An 11,859-nucleotide genomic window follows, 5' to 3' on the forward strand; every position below is an offset into this window, starting at 1 on the left:
TTATTACTATATATATATACAAAAAATACAAATTCTTGATAAAAATAGAAAAATAAATAAATAAATAAATAAATAAATAATAGTCGTCTCCTCTACCTGTGTGTGTGTGTGGGTGGGTGAAGGTAAATGGCGCCGAATGTAACCTTTTTAGAGGTGACACATAGACACATAGACACAGTCAATCTGTTGTTGATTTTCATTGTTTGTTGTCTTTCTCACTCACACCGCCCTTTTCATGTAATAAGATCACCTAATCTAACCATTTCCTGTTTTATGCTTATTTTATATTATTATAATCAAAAAATGAATTATATATTCTTGATACGTCAGAGGGGATTATTGGTGATAAAGTTATAATTCAGCCCAACTAATTAATGTAAGCTCATCATAATTAATTCTTAATTAAAATTCACTTCTACCTAGCTACACAATGTACAAAATATATTGTTTGTACGTTTATCGTCAAGTCAAAAACTATGAATCGATCGTTAAAGAAGAGCTAATTAAAAGCTTCTAGGATAATGATCGAAGGAACTTTATATTCATTTTTATATAGTCGATATATAATATTATTTGATGGCCATTATTTATTTCACATTCGTCAAAATTAATTTGGTCTTATAAAACAAGTTCATTATATTATATAAATATTTGATCCCACTAGTGATCGATGGGTGCATCACTATATATGATTTTATTTGTTTAGTGGCCATAGTATATATCCTTTGATTCATCCAGCCAATTGCATCCAATTTTACAAACACACGATTTTATTATTATTATTATTATTTTATTATTATTTTTTTTTGTGGGGTGGGTGGGTGGGTGGGTGGTCATGAAGGCAATATATATATATATATATATATATATATATATATATATATATATATATATATAGTTGAGACAAATCGAAATTGTCAAAACTGGGAATTGATTCAACAACACTAAAAAATCACAAGTATTGATTCAAACGTGAAAACAAAATTTACATTATACATTATTGTAATTGCTTTCTTCAATAATTATATATATTCATGATTAATTAATACTTGTTTCCTCGATGATAGACTAGCTACTTGTCCACAGAATATATATTATAGTATAAATAAATAATTACCCTGCACTGCAGTTAGATGCTGGTTCATCACTTTACTAATTCATTCAATTCTTATATTATTACTATTATTATTACTATTAATAACTAATACTATAATCATCGTTTACAAGAATATATAATTCACAATTGCAACTCTTGTCCTGCCGTACGTACGTGCATTAAAATTTGGGGATTAATTATGATATTAATTCACTTCTTTTTCATTATTAATTCATTTTATTCCCGGTTAGGTGAATATATATAGTTGTGACACACCAGCGATGATCCAATTTAGCAATGCCTAGTAGATAATTAATACACTGCCTTCCTTGAACAATAATAATAATAATATTTTAGGTCTGAATTGACCATTTCTGTACCGACATTCGAACTACCCCTATTTATATATCTCTATCTCTATACTGAATTTATATATTTATTCATATAAATATTGTAAAATTCATGAGTCTTTATATAATAAATAAAAGTAATAAAAATAATAATAATAATAATAATAATAATAATCTTCAAAGTACGCTCAATTGCTACCAACTAGTAATCATTTAATTAAATGAAAACAGTAGTAATAATTTTAAAATAAAATATTAGTATATTATAAGACCGACCATAATTATGGAATGAAGAAAAATCAAAAAAATAGGGAGGGAGGGTGGGCGGCATTTCCAGAAGCATTAAGTCAAATCGAAGTCGCCAGTTCATTAAAAAGACAGTTTAAAAAATGGATACGTACCAATTAATTACCACCAAGATTTATTATACATGCATATTGTGAGATTATAATTTTAATTTATAGTTAGGGGATTAATGTGAATTGTGAGAAGAAATGCATGAGATAATAAATTGATGTACGTATACGTGGGTTGTTCGATCAATAGTATTTGAAATAATGAGAATATTATTGCAATGACAAGTGTTTTCATGACCAATCAACATCCCAAAATATATATGTCAAACTAATATATATATGTTTGATGTTTCATTCATAATCATAATCATAAATATTCATAATACACGTACAATTTGGTAAAGAAAGAAAGAAGAATTGCAATCCAAATGAATGAGGTTTGATTGGGTCAACACGTGGCAAATTGGCAATTAATTGTCATAAAAAAGTTGACTTGTGTGAATTTAATTTGATGCTGGGCTTCGTCGTGGCACAACATATATCGATCGCATCAAAGGCCGCCAGGTCACGTCCGACCCAAAGCAACCGTAACCACGTGGACGGCCAGTAAATAAATAAATTAATTAATGAAAGTTTTTTGATGCATGTCCAATGAGGGACACGATTTAGATATGTGTGACGTCAAGGTGGCGTAGAAGGGACACGTGGAGGATGGAGGGAAGTTGGGCGGCTGCCTCCTTGGTCTGGTTAGGTGATCCGATAAACTCTCCAAAACTTTCACCATCATTTTATTTATTTATATATTCTTAGCTTGCACATGCCCAATACATGATTACAATACTTGTATATATTTATTTGTCTCTTTACTAATAATAATAATCACAAAAATATCTTCGAAACATACATACAATGCAAAAATATGTCTTAACCCATTAGATGAATATAGTAATTTATACGATGTTCGAATTGTTCAGTGAAACTATAAATTCATGTGAAACAATGATTGAGGAGTCATGATTTGGTTTATTCTTATTGGATGGTGTTGTTGAAATATCTTTAATTAATTAATTAATTTACTAAATAGGACAACGACTTTGGGCTTTATGGATGAACCGAAAGCCCGTTTAACACATTTATTGGGCTTTATGGATGAACACATTTATTGGGCTTATTTAGTTTATAATCAAAAAGCCCATTTCAATTTTGAAATCACTGACCTGCTTTTTCCCTCCGACGACACCTCGATGACGATGAACTGAAAAACGAAACCCTAGATTTTGTTCCCAATTCGAATTTCACCTCTCATTGCACCACCAACACGTAGCTATGTCGAAAAATTCTTCTTCTTTCTCTCCTCAGAAGGAATCAATTGTTGAAACCCATGATGCTGAACATACTTTTTCCTCTCCAACACCTGTGAAAACGAAAGAACCCTCACGCATTAATAAGACCAATGAAAACCAACCTGCTGAACTCCCACACAAGTATGTTAACCTCCTATATGCATTTCTGTTTTGTTTTTTATTTTTTCGTATATAAATTGAAGAAAAATCCTGAAATCAAGAAGAAATCTTCTTAAATGTTTTGCAGGTATGGGATCTTATTGGAGTTTTTTGAGCGCATGACTAGTTCACTGAGGTTGCTGTCTCTACGTAAAAAAGAACCAATTTTTCAGAAAATTTCGAATCAAGTTGAAATCCTCACAGGAAGGTGAGTATTTCCAAATTACTACTAGGTTTGCTATACTGGGTGTTAGCTTGAATTATAGCAAGAGTACCGTAATTGTGATGGAAGAATGCAACTTGTTTAATTGGCTTGCACTTCAATTTATATTTGTTGCTGAATGGAGTCTAATCCTTCTCTTTTAACATCCTGTATCAGAAAATTCTTGTTCATACACCTTGCACAAATAAAATATATACTTCCTGAAGCAGTTCTGATTGATAAGATTCTCATACACGATGAGAAAACCAAATGCATGAAGCCAGATATGAAGATTGAACTGCTGTTTGATGTTGTGAAAGATAATCATGAAGAATCTGCATTTATCGCTCTGGCCAATGTTTTCTCTTCTAGGCTAAGAGAGTTTTACATGACTCATCCTGAGGTAATGTGTCTTTTATTTAACGTGATGGTTGTCATTGTTCTGTTTTTGAGAAAATGCTGTAAATAGTTATGTGTAGCTCTGCTGTTCGATATGCTAGCGAATTTCCATTTTTACAGTTACTCATTCCGTTTACATGGAAGCAGAAGTGGTTTACTTCAATAGACATGATTCATTTAATGCCTTGCCTACAAACCTAATACTGTACATTAGCAGAATCGAACAGGATGAACATGTCATCAGCCTTCTTTCTCCTGCACAAGGAGTAAAAATCTGCACATAAAGTGCAGATGATGGAACCTCATAAATTTCAATACTTCTATTCTTCAAGTTCAGAAGGATCTTGTATTCTTTACTCACTTGTGATCACTACTCACTACACTTTCTTTCTTAGAAGATGGTTGAAAATGCTGTTTTGTCCTTTAATGATTGTGTATGCTGAACGTTTTTTTGTTATTTGCTAGCAGGGTTGTGATATCCCTGAAGCTGCACTACCAGAGCCATTCAGCCAAAAAAGTGTCATTGTCAAGGAAGACTTAATCTATGAGGACTTGTCAACTTTGTGTGAGAAAGAGATGTTAAGTTCATCTCATCTCCATCCTTCTTTTAAAACACACTTCCTTCACAAAGCTGCTGCTGCTGTAGAAAATGAGAAGACTGATATCCTTTCAACTGTGAAATGTGCTTCTGAGGTTAATGGAGAGATTGAAGAGATTGAAATCGTAACATCACTTCCTGGTTCTTCTTCCACCGTCAATATGAGTGAGAGCACTCCTATGAAGCCTTTTGTAGGTAGTGACAGTGTTTTCGTTGAAACACCAGTACAATCTACTCCAATGAGGTCGATTTCGCCAACTAGATTGGTGCTGACATGTGAAGACGAGAACAAGAAGACAGCAAGTCAAAACAGCAAGCACTCCACTTCAGTTGTTAAGAAGTCATTAGATTTTTATAGCATGGATAGTGACCACACTACCTTATCATACAAGCAGCCGTCATTTTCCCCGTCTGACCTTGTTCTCTTGATTCACCAAATATTTCGATCAGTTAACTTTTGTTCAATCACAAAGGAAGAACTTATTCAGAAGATTATTATGAACAGTTTCGAGATCGATGACCACAGTAAGCTCAGATGCTATTATCTCACTTATTTCCTTTCCTTATTATGGCCTTTCTGGAGTTTTCTGAATCTATTTTTTTTGTATGATTAGGTGAGGTTGAAACGCAAATTCAGAACCTTGAGAAGCTGGTTCCAGATTGGATTTATAAGAAACTGGAACCTAGTGGTGACCTTCTATACAAGTATGTTCTCCTTGTGCCTAATATTTTCTGTCTAAGGGCTCTCAATTCTTGTATCGTCTAGGAGGTCTAGTAATGGGTTGAAGAAACATTCTGCTTAAGTATGTCGAAGCAATATCTTCTTTTGACAATAATGCACAACAAGTAATTCATCCATAGACATTTAATCCATTAAGAGGCTGATATTTGATGACGATAATTTGGTGTGATTGCGTCTTCATACAATTCTATGCATATAGAAAAGGCTTATTTTACTTGTTAGCATATATGTAAGAATGATTTTTGGTACATCCGGAGAGAAATTTTGCCCCTTCAAGCTATTTCTTCTATATCTTATCTTAAAATTATGATTGTTTGTGCTTTCTATATTTACTGATATGAATCCAGAATATATTATGGTGTGTGCGCTTAACTAAGGTGAGATACCTCTTTTGGTAATTTGCAGTGTGAAGAAAGTATCAGACGTTAACTCCATTTGTGAGAGAGTTGATGGCATTTGATCCGAGGTTAGTGGTCTTGGTTTAGATTAGACTGTTTTCTTGTGTGTTCATTATGCTCTCTTTAAATTTGCTCTCTTTCTGTATGTCTTCTTGCAGGACATACTAATTTGACATCCATTTAAGTCTGAGTATCGAAACTGAAGGATCCAAGTTTTTTTCTCCCTCTTTTATTGGGTGAATTGAAGAAGTCTTGGAACAGTAATTCTCATGTAGATGATTGTAACAATTTATAAATCTTACTGTTGCCTGTTGAGCATATTTTACATGGTGTTGAGGAGTTTGTGGATTCCCAATGTTAAAAACGAGTATTTCAATTTAATTTGATTGTTGTAAACATTTCGAAACCATGAAATATTATACATTTGATTTTGGTCTATGAAATCCTGCTTATGTTTTTTTCTCTAGAAGCCAGACAGAAAGTGTGGTTGATACCATGTAATGAGATAAACTAATGAATCAAAATATGAAACTTCACCAACTGCATTATAAATATCGGCAACGAGTGTAGACTTGGAAATTCTTCTCGAATATTTTTGTAAAGTTAAAAACGATAGATTAGTGTATTGTTAGTCAGTTCGAAGATAAGAAAATCAGGACTCAATGCAAAATTGGGACATACATACAATATAATGTTTTCTTAAATAGGTCAATGTCATATGTTTTGTGATCTCTCAGTTTACCATTCTACAGCAGTACTGCTTCCTTTACCTATGTGATCGTCGAGAATCTTTCTGAGATACTCTAGCTGCTCGTATTCACCTTGAACTTCTTCCCACTGCAAAGTCACGATACACAAAATCATTAACCATGTACGAACACTTGTTTTAAATTTCTTCACTCACATATACTCTTTAAAACTGAATGACACAGTCTAACTGATGATTAAGTTATACACATAAAGTACGAGGAAACAAAAAAAAACTTACTTCTTGATGAGACAGTGATACGAGCTTCCATCCCGTCGCAGTAATGTAACGACGTTTTAGCATAGTATGCCCTAGAGGGACACCTGCAAAGACATCATATTCATGTGACCAGTGGATTCAAATATATGCACAATATAATTTGAAAAACAATACACACCAGAATTTCTGGAGAAATGAGTTAGCCCATCGATTTCGAGAGCAACTCTGCGATCAACCAAGGCTGCATCCACAGTGTATCCCTCCACAGTATATTCCTTCACCCAATCTAGTCCAGTGCTAACAAGGAGACGATACACCTCCTTCTGAAACGACGAAGTTACCTTCTGGTTAAACTTCTTTGTTTTTCCAGCACTTGTAATTTTGTTCTCCAACTCATTAGACAATGATAATTCAAGATGAGGATACTCGATTTTCAGGCACTGATTCACCAGGTTAAGCTGAGACGCAAATGTAATATCCACTCTATACTGCTCAGAAAGTTTTTGCTCATCAAAATGGCTTAAAGTTCTCCATACATGGGAAAAGAAGACACGATTCAGCTGCCCTAAAACTGCGTAAGACCAAGATATATTCCCTAGCTGATCTCTCGTAAACGTGATAGTAGGTGTGCCCGAAACTTCAGTAGATAAACTATCCCCACTATTTTCTGCTCCTCTCTCATCAACAAGATTATTATATGTTTCGTTAACGGGGCAGCATTTAAGCTGTTTCAGATCCTTATACACATTATCAAGAGACTCGAGTAAAGGGTCTGCATTCTCATAGAGCGAAGCAAAAGCCCACAATACTTGTGCAATTTCTTGTGGTTGAAAAGTGTCGATTATATCCGATGCCCTCTTCGACAATTCTGCAAAGAGCTCTGGAGCAGAGTGCAGCATAGAAGCAAAAGCTCCGGCCATATTAGCAACATTTTGCGAATTAAAGTCCGGTATTTTAGTCAAAGCCACCTCAGCCACCCTGTCCATTTCAGACAAATAGAGAAGCTCCCCACCAATCTTGGACAAGGCCCACGCAATGTTGGAAACTCCCTGTGCCGAGCATTCAGGCAAGGCAGCCATTGCCAGGCCCACAAGCATACACATCTCTCTCTGCCGAGCAAATGCCAACCTACGAGTCCTTACCATGGACACTTTCTCCATGTTCTTGGCAATCCTATGCAATGCTGTTGCAATGTTCAAGGGCGAGAGGGGCGAAGGGGTGAGCCCTTTCGCAACAGCCATGATGATGTCAGCAGTGACCTCCAAGACTTCCTCAGCGGTCTGAGATTCCACAATCGACCTGTTCAAGTTTACTTCTTTCCTTCGGTCAGAAGGACCCGAAAACTGCGAAAGCCTCTCGACAAATGTTTCCATAGATTTCTCCTTTCTTTCTTGGAACATTCCACCATCAAGATTACTTACCATCCTCTTAAGATTACTCGTCTTATCCGAAAAATCCGCATCAAAGTACGGATCATCGATGCGTAAGTCCATATCGTCCTCTTCTTCTTCTTCCATCTCATCATCATCATCATCATCATCTTCGTCGTGGCTGGAGCTCCGTTTGCGTACTTTATCAATTTTGGGTTTCTTTTTCTTCTTTTTATTTTTCTTCTTGACACCAGTGACCAAGGTCTCCATTTTCTCAGTCAAACCTCTGGCTTCAATAGATTTCAAAGCAACCTTTCTAGCCCTAACACACCAGTCATTTTCACCACTTTGTGGCAGTAATCTCGTATTGAGCTGCTTTTTCTTCTTGGTAGGGGGCAATTGGCTGTTTGGGTTTATAACCCCAAGAAACTCTGCCTCCCAATTAGCAGTAGTAATAGTAGGAATTGAAGTTGAGCCCTTTTCTTTATCTTGGGTTTCGTCATCATTATCATTGTCGCTGGTTTGAACCGCTACAAGCTTTTGATTTATGGTGTAAATCTTTCCAGGATTTATGCGACACTGCTTTTGCAAAAGGGAGGTCAAGTGGATTCTTGGATTAAAAATTGGGAGTGCAGTTTTAAAGTTGGTTGGTTTTGGAGATAGGGTGTGGAAATTGGCGACTGAATTGAGCAATCGTGATGCTTCCATGGCGGCTATATAGTTTTCTACTTTGCTTAATAGTTTTGCGTATTGGATACGAAAACGTAAGATTGAAACTCACCACCGCCTATAGCTCCGGTGAAAACTTGGTTCGCCGACAAGAATTTCAGCTCTTGTAGGGTGTGTGTTTGTGTGCATTCATCACTTGATAAAAGAGGGGATAAGAATTAACAAGAGAAGACGACGATGATATTGTGGATTGACAAAAGTACCCTCCTATAGCAGACTCATTTTAAAAAATCCATTAAATTGAATTACATTAAGTGCTCTCACATTTTATTAAAAAACATTAGATTATTACATATATTAGAAACCTCAAATATAAGATAAGACATTAACAATGTAGGTGTGACAAATTCAATCATTTTTATTAATGTATATATGTATATGTATGTGAAGTGTGAAGTACGTAAGAATGAAATAGAGAGTATCAACTAGAAAGAATATTTGAGTGCAAGAATACACAGAAAATGAACTTGGCCTGCCGATATTTAAGCTAAAAAATGCTCTCACACACAGCAGCAGCAGCAGCAGCATAGGCATTGTTGGAAGATGTATTAGTATTAAGATTATTAATAATAGAATGTGGTACGTTGTCGATTCTGTCTTTCCTGAGGGAGTACGGATCTATTCCTGCCTTGTGAGCTGCAACAACTCCTATAGCCTCCCAGTAATTCGATACCCTCACCTGCACTTGTACCACCAATCAACAACCACCACTAGTGCTCTTGCTCTAATAAAGAGAAGAAGAAGAAGAAGAAGAAGAAGAAGAAGAATAGCAGCAGCAGTCGTTTAGAGAACGTACCGCCGTAATACCAAGTTTTTCAGGTGTATCGCTGAGAACCGTTTCATTCTCTTCAACAGCAATTATAAGTGGCCTCCTATTATTTTTCATGGACGCAAACGCAAGAGCGGCATCTCCTCCAAAAGCATCAACCGGTAGAATCACACTGTCAACATCACTACCTACTACCATACTACTGCTCATTCGTCCCAACGACGACTCTTTCTGCACCAAGTACTGCGGAGCAGAACTCAGCCCAGCTAGCACACATGGCAAAAACGTGTACCCTATCTGTCACACACAATATATATACATATAACAAAACCTCTAAGCAGTTGAATAATTTATTTTTATAGAAAATATGTCATATAATGCACCTCTTCAGCAGCTGATTTGGGGGATAAGGAAGGACTCAATGGGAAAGGTAATAATGCAGGAGCATGCGCGCAAGGAATCTTGAATTTCTCCACCACTAGATGGCTTATCACAGCCTCTACACCTGCCAATACATCAATTCCCTGCACTCCCAACAAACCTCTATTATTTACTCAATACACCACGACATACACATCTCTACTTTAATAATACGTACCTTCCCCTGTCGATAATTTTCCACATCATCATCACTGTTATCGTCATCGGGGAAGCGTGCCACAACTGCTACGGCATTCACTCCAGATCTCTCTACTAATGTCCCCACTGCCCTTAATAGGGAATCGGGACGTTGGATTCTACCAGTTGATTGTCCACTCTTGGGGTCTATCCACTTCTCCACCTTCAAATATAAAAGTTGAGTGAAGTTAAGCATTATCTCATTGATGAAATGTAAAGCTCATACGTGAATACACTCATTTATTTGGGTCAATCTCACATTGCATACCATTATGTGAAATCCAATTATTTAGTCGATTATGAAAAGTCTAGATTTCAAAAAAAAAAAAGCTTGAAAATTTTACTTCCGACAACTAAAGACGGTACAGTTTTTATGTTGAGAAATAGCATTACTGAAAACTTCTTCATTTATTAACTGTTTGAAGCATTTGCATGATTGAAACTAAGTGAAGTAATTGCTCAGTTCATAGAAGGGATTTGTGGTTAATTATACAGATCTTCCAACATATGACTCCATAAAGTCCACTAAACAATTAACTGATCAGCTATATTCGCGCATACCTGTAGAGCAGCATCTGTGACAGTATATTCTACAACGGGCAAACCAAGAGAAGCCCTAGCTGCATCCACCACCTGTAAATGACGAACACGAAGGCTTTCTTCTATCCCCGCATCAAGAACTAGCCCTACCTAGTTCATGGGTTGCACACTATATTACTTGTCATGTTCAGACAGATACAAATAACATATTTTGTGATTTAACTTATGTATGAGGAGCCACCTTATTCTGATGAACTGGTTCTAGTCCCCAAAGCCCTTCGGCAAATCTATCCAGTGCATAGCCCTCTACGTATAGGACATTCGACATCGGCCAGTAAAGCATTGCTGCATTAAGAACCTGTTCAGAATTACAGAATTTAAGAAAGAAATGACACCATACGAAATCGTCTTAAACGGCTTTTAGAAAATAAAACCAGTCAGCTTCTCGATAAACCGTCAAATTGGAACATATTTGGTCAGATGATATTACAAATGTTGTAAGATATCTTCAACATAATTTTGTACATAGTCGAGTAATTCGCGAGGATTAATCTCTAATTAAGATGCTAATTTGAAGAAAGTTGTTACCTTTAATAAAAAAAAGTAGCAGCTATTTCCCCATTTTAAAGCTCACGAGTTTCCAACCCAAAAAAAAAATAAGAAACAAGTTTCAATTTTGTTATGAATGCATAAGATTAAAGAGAGAAAATGTACATTGGGATGAGAGATGAGGCAGTCAACAACAGAAGCGAGGGCTCGAGCCACCGGCAAAGCATCTCCGGCGTAGCCGCCAATCGCCGCTCCTACTCCAGTTGGCACTATCATCACACTCGTGTACGCCCTCTTAAACTGCTCCAAAATTCCACAAGAAAGAAGTTTACATGGTCCTATTTTCTAACAGAGCTCCTTTATGTACACAGTAGGTTTAGAGTGTTGTATCTAGATTATACAGACTCACCTTATTCGGGAGAAGAGAACTGGAACATGAGATTGTTAGGCGAGTGGCTGGTTTCTCGGAACCCCGCCGTAGACTCCGGCCGCCGCCGGAGTGAAATGGACGGCCGAAATTAAGGCTAATCATTCCACTCGCAGCCCTCTCCCTAATTCGGCCGAGAAAAAAATATCCGGATAATTACGTTTGTAAAAATTAACCTGACGTTTTTGCCCTTTAAAGAAAGCATTATAAAGCACAAATGGCGGTAAAATAGCCAAGTTCAACTTCAAATCCCTTCTTTCTTTGTTGAAGAACCACCACCGCCACAACCACCAGTCCAGCACCACCA

At 36.3% G+C, this 11,859-nt stretch overlaps 2 protein-coding genes across 2 annotated transcripts; one reads left to right on the forward strand and one right to left on the reverse strand.

Moving 5' to 3' along the window:
• The first annotated feature begins 2,947 nt into the window (after nucleotides 1-2,947).
• LOC105974983 (CDT1-like protein a, chloroplastic) lies at nucleotides 2,948-6,026 on the forward strand. The gene is made up of 7 exons (XM_013000146.2): nucleotides 2,948-3,226; nucleotides 3,333-3,452; nucleotides 3,624-3,849; nucleotides 4,314-4,968; nucleotides 5,058-5,148; nucleotides 5,591-5,651; nucleotides 5,742-6,026. Exons 1-6 carry the CDS (start codon nucleotides 3,069-3,071, stop codon nucleotides 5,643-5,645), a joined length of 1,305 nt encoding a protein of 434 aa, XP_012855600.2. The 5' UTR covers nucleotides 2,948-3,068; the 3' UTR covers nucleotides 5,646-5,651; nucleotides 5,742-6,026.
• Nucleotides 6,027-6,242: 216 nt separating this feature from the next.
• RAP (RAP domain-containing protein) lies at nucleotides 6,243-11,771 on the reverse strand. Its single transcript, XM_013000144.2, has 11 exons — nucleotides 11,535-11,771; nucleotides 11,291-11,425; nucleotides 10,818-10,934; nucleotides 10,598-10,726; nucleotides 10,017-10,199; nucleotides 9,802-9,942; nucleotides 9,446-9,715; nucleotides 9,233-9,328; nucleotides 6,729-7,713; nucleotides 6,572-6,654; nucleotides 6,243-6,420 (listed from the first exon to the last, which is right to left on the reverse strand). Exons 1-11 carry the CDS (start codon nucleotides 11,655-11,657, stop codon nucleotides 6,322-6,324), a joined length of 2,361 nt encoding a protein of 786 aa, XP_012855598.2. The 5' UTR covers nucleotides 11,658-11,771; the 3' UTR covers nucleotides 6,243-6,321.
• Between the last annotated feature and the right edge of the window lie 88 nt (nucleotides 11,772-11,859).

The sequence above is a fragment of the Erythranthe guttata genome, chromosome 9 (assembly GCF_056151865.1).
Source record: "Erythranthe guttata isolate IM_541 chromosome 9, IM_541, whole genome shotgun sequence".
NCBI classification, from domain to species: domain Eukaryota; kingdom Viridiplantae; phylum Streptophyta; class Magnoliopsida; order Lamiales; family Phrymaceae; genus Erythranthe; species Erythranthe guttata.

What these genes read in the sequence shown, in the direction of transcription:
- LOC105974983 (XM_013000146.2), top strand. Translation starts at nt 3,069, where the DNA reads ATGTCGAAAAATTCTTCTTCTTTCTCTCCTCAGAAGGAATCAATTGTT. An exon ending in GTTGAAATCCTCACAGGAAG is followed by an intron (nt 3,453 to 3,623) that starts GTGAGTATTTCC and finishes ATCCTGTATCAG; the next exon opens with AAAATTCTTGTTCATACACC. An exon ending in TTTCGAGATCGATGACCACA is followed by an intron (nt 4,969 to 5,057) that starts GTAAGCTCAGAT and finishes TTGTATGATTAG; the next exon opens with GTGAGGTTGAAACGCAAATT.
- RAP (XM_013000144.2), bottom strand. Translation starts at nt 11,657, where the DNA reads ATGATTAGCCTTAATTTCGGCCGTCCATTTCACTCCGGCGGCGGCCGG. An exon ending in GTTCTCTTCTCCCGAATAAG is followed by an intron (nt 11,426 to 11,534) that starts GTGAGTCTGTAT and finishes ATTTTGGAGCAG; the next exon opens with TTTAAGAGGGCGTACACGAG. An exon ending in AAAATTATCGACAGGGGAAG is followed by an intron (nt 9,943 to 10,016) that starts GTACGTATTATT and finishes TTGGGAGTGCAG; the next exon opens with GGAATTGATGTATTGGCAGG.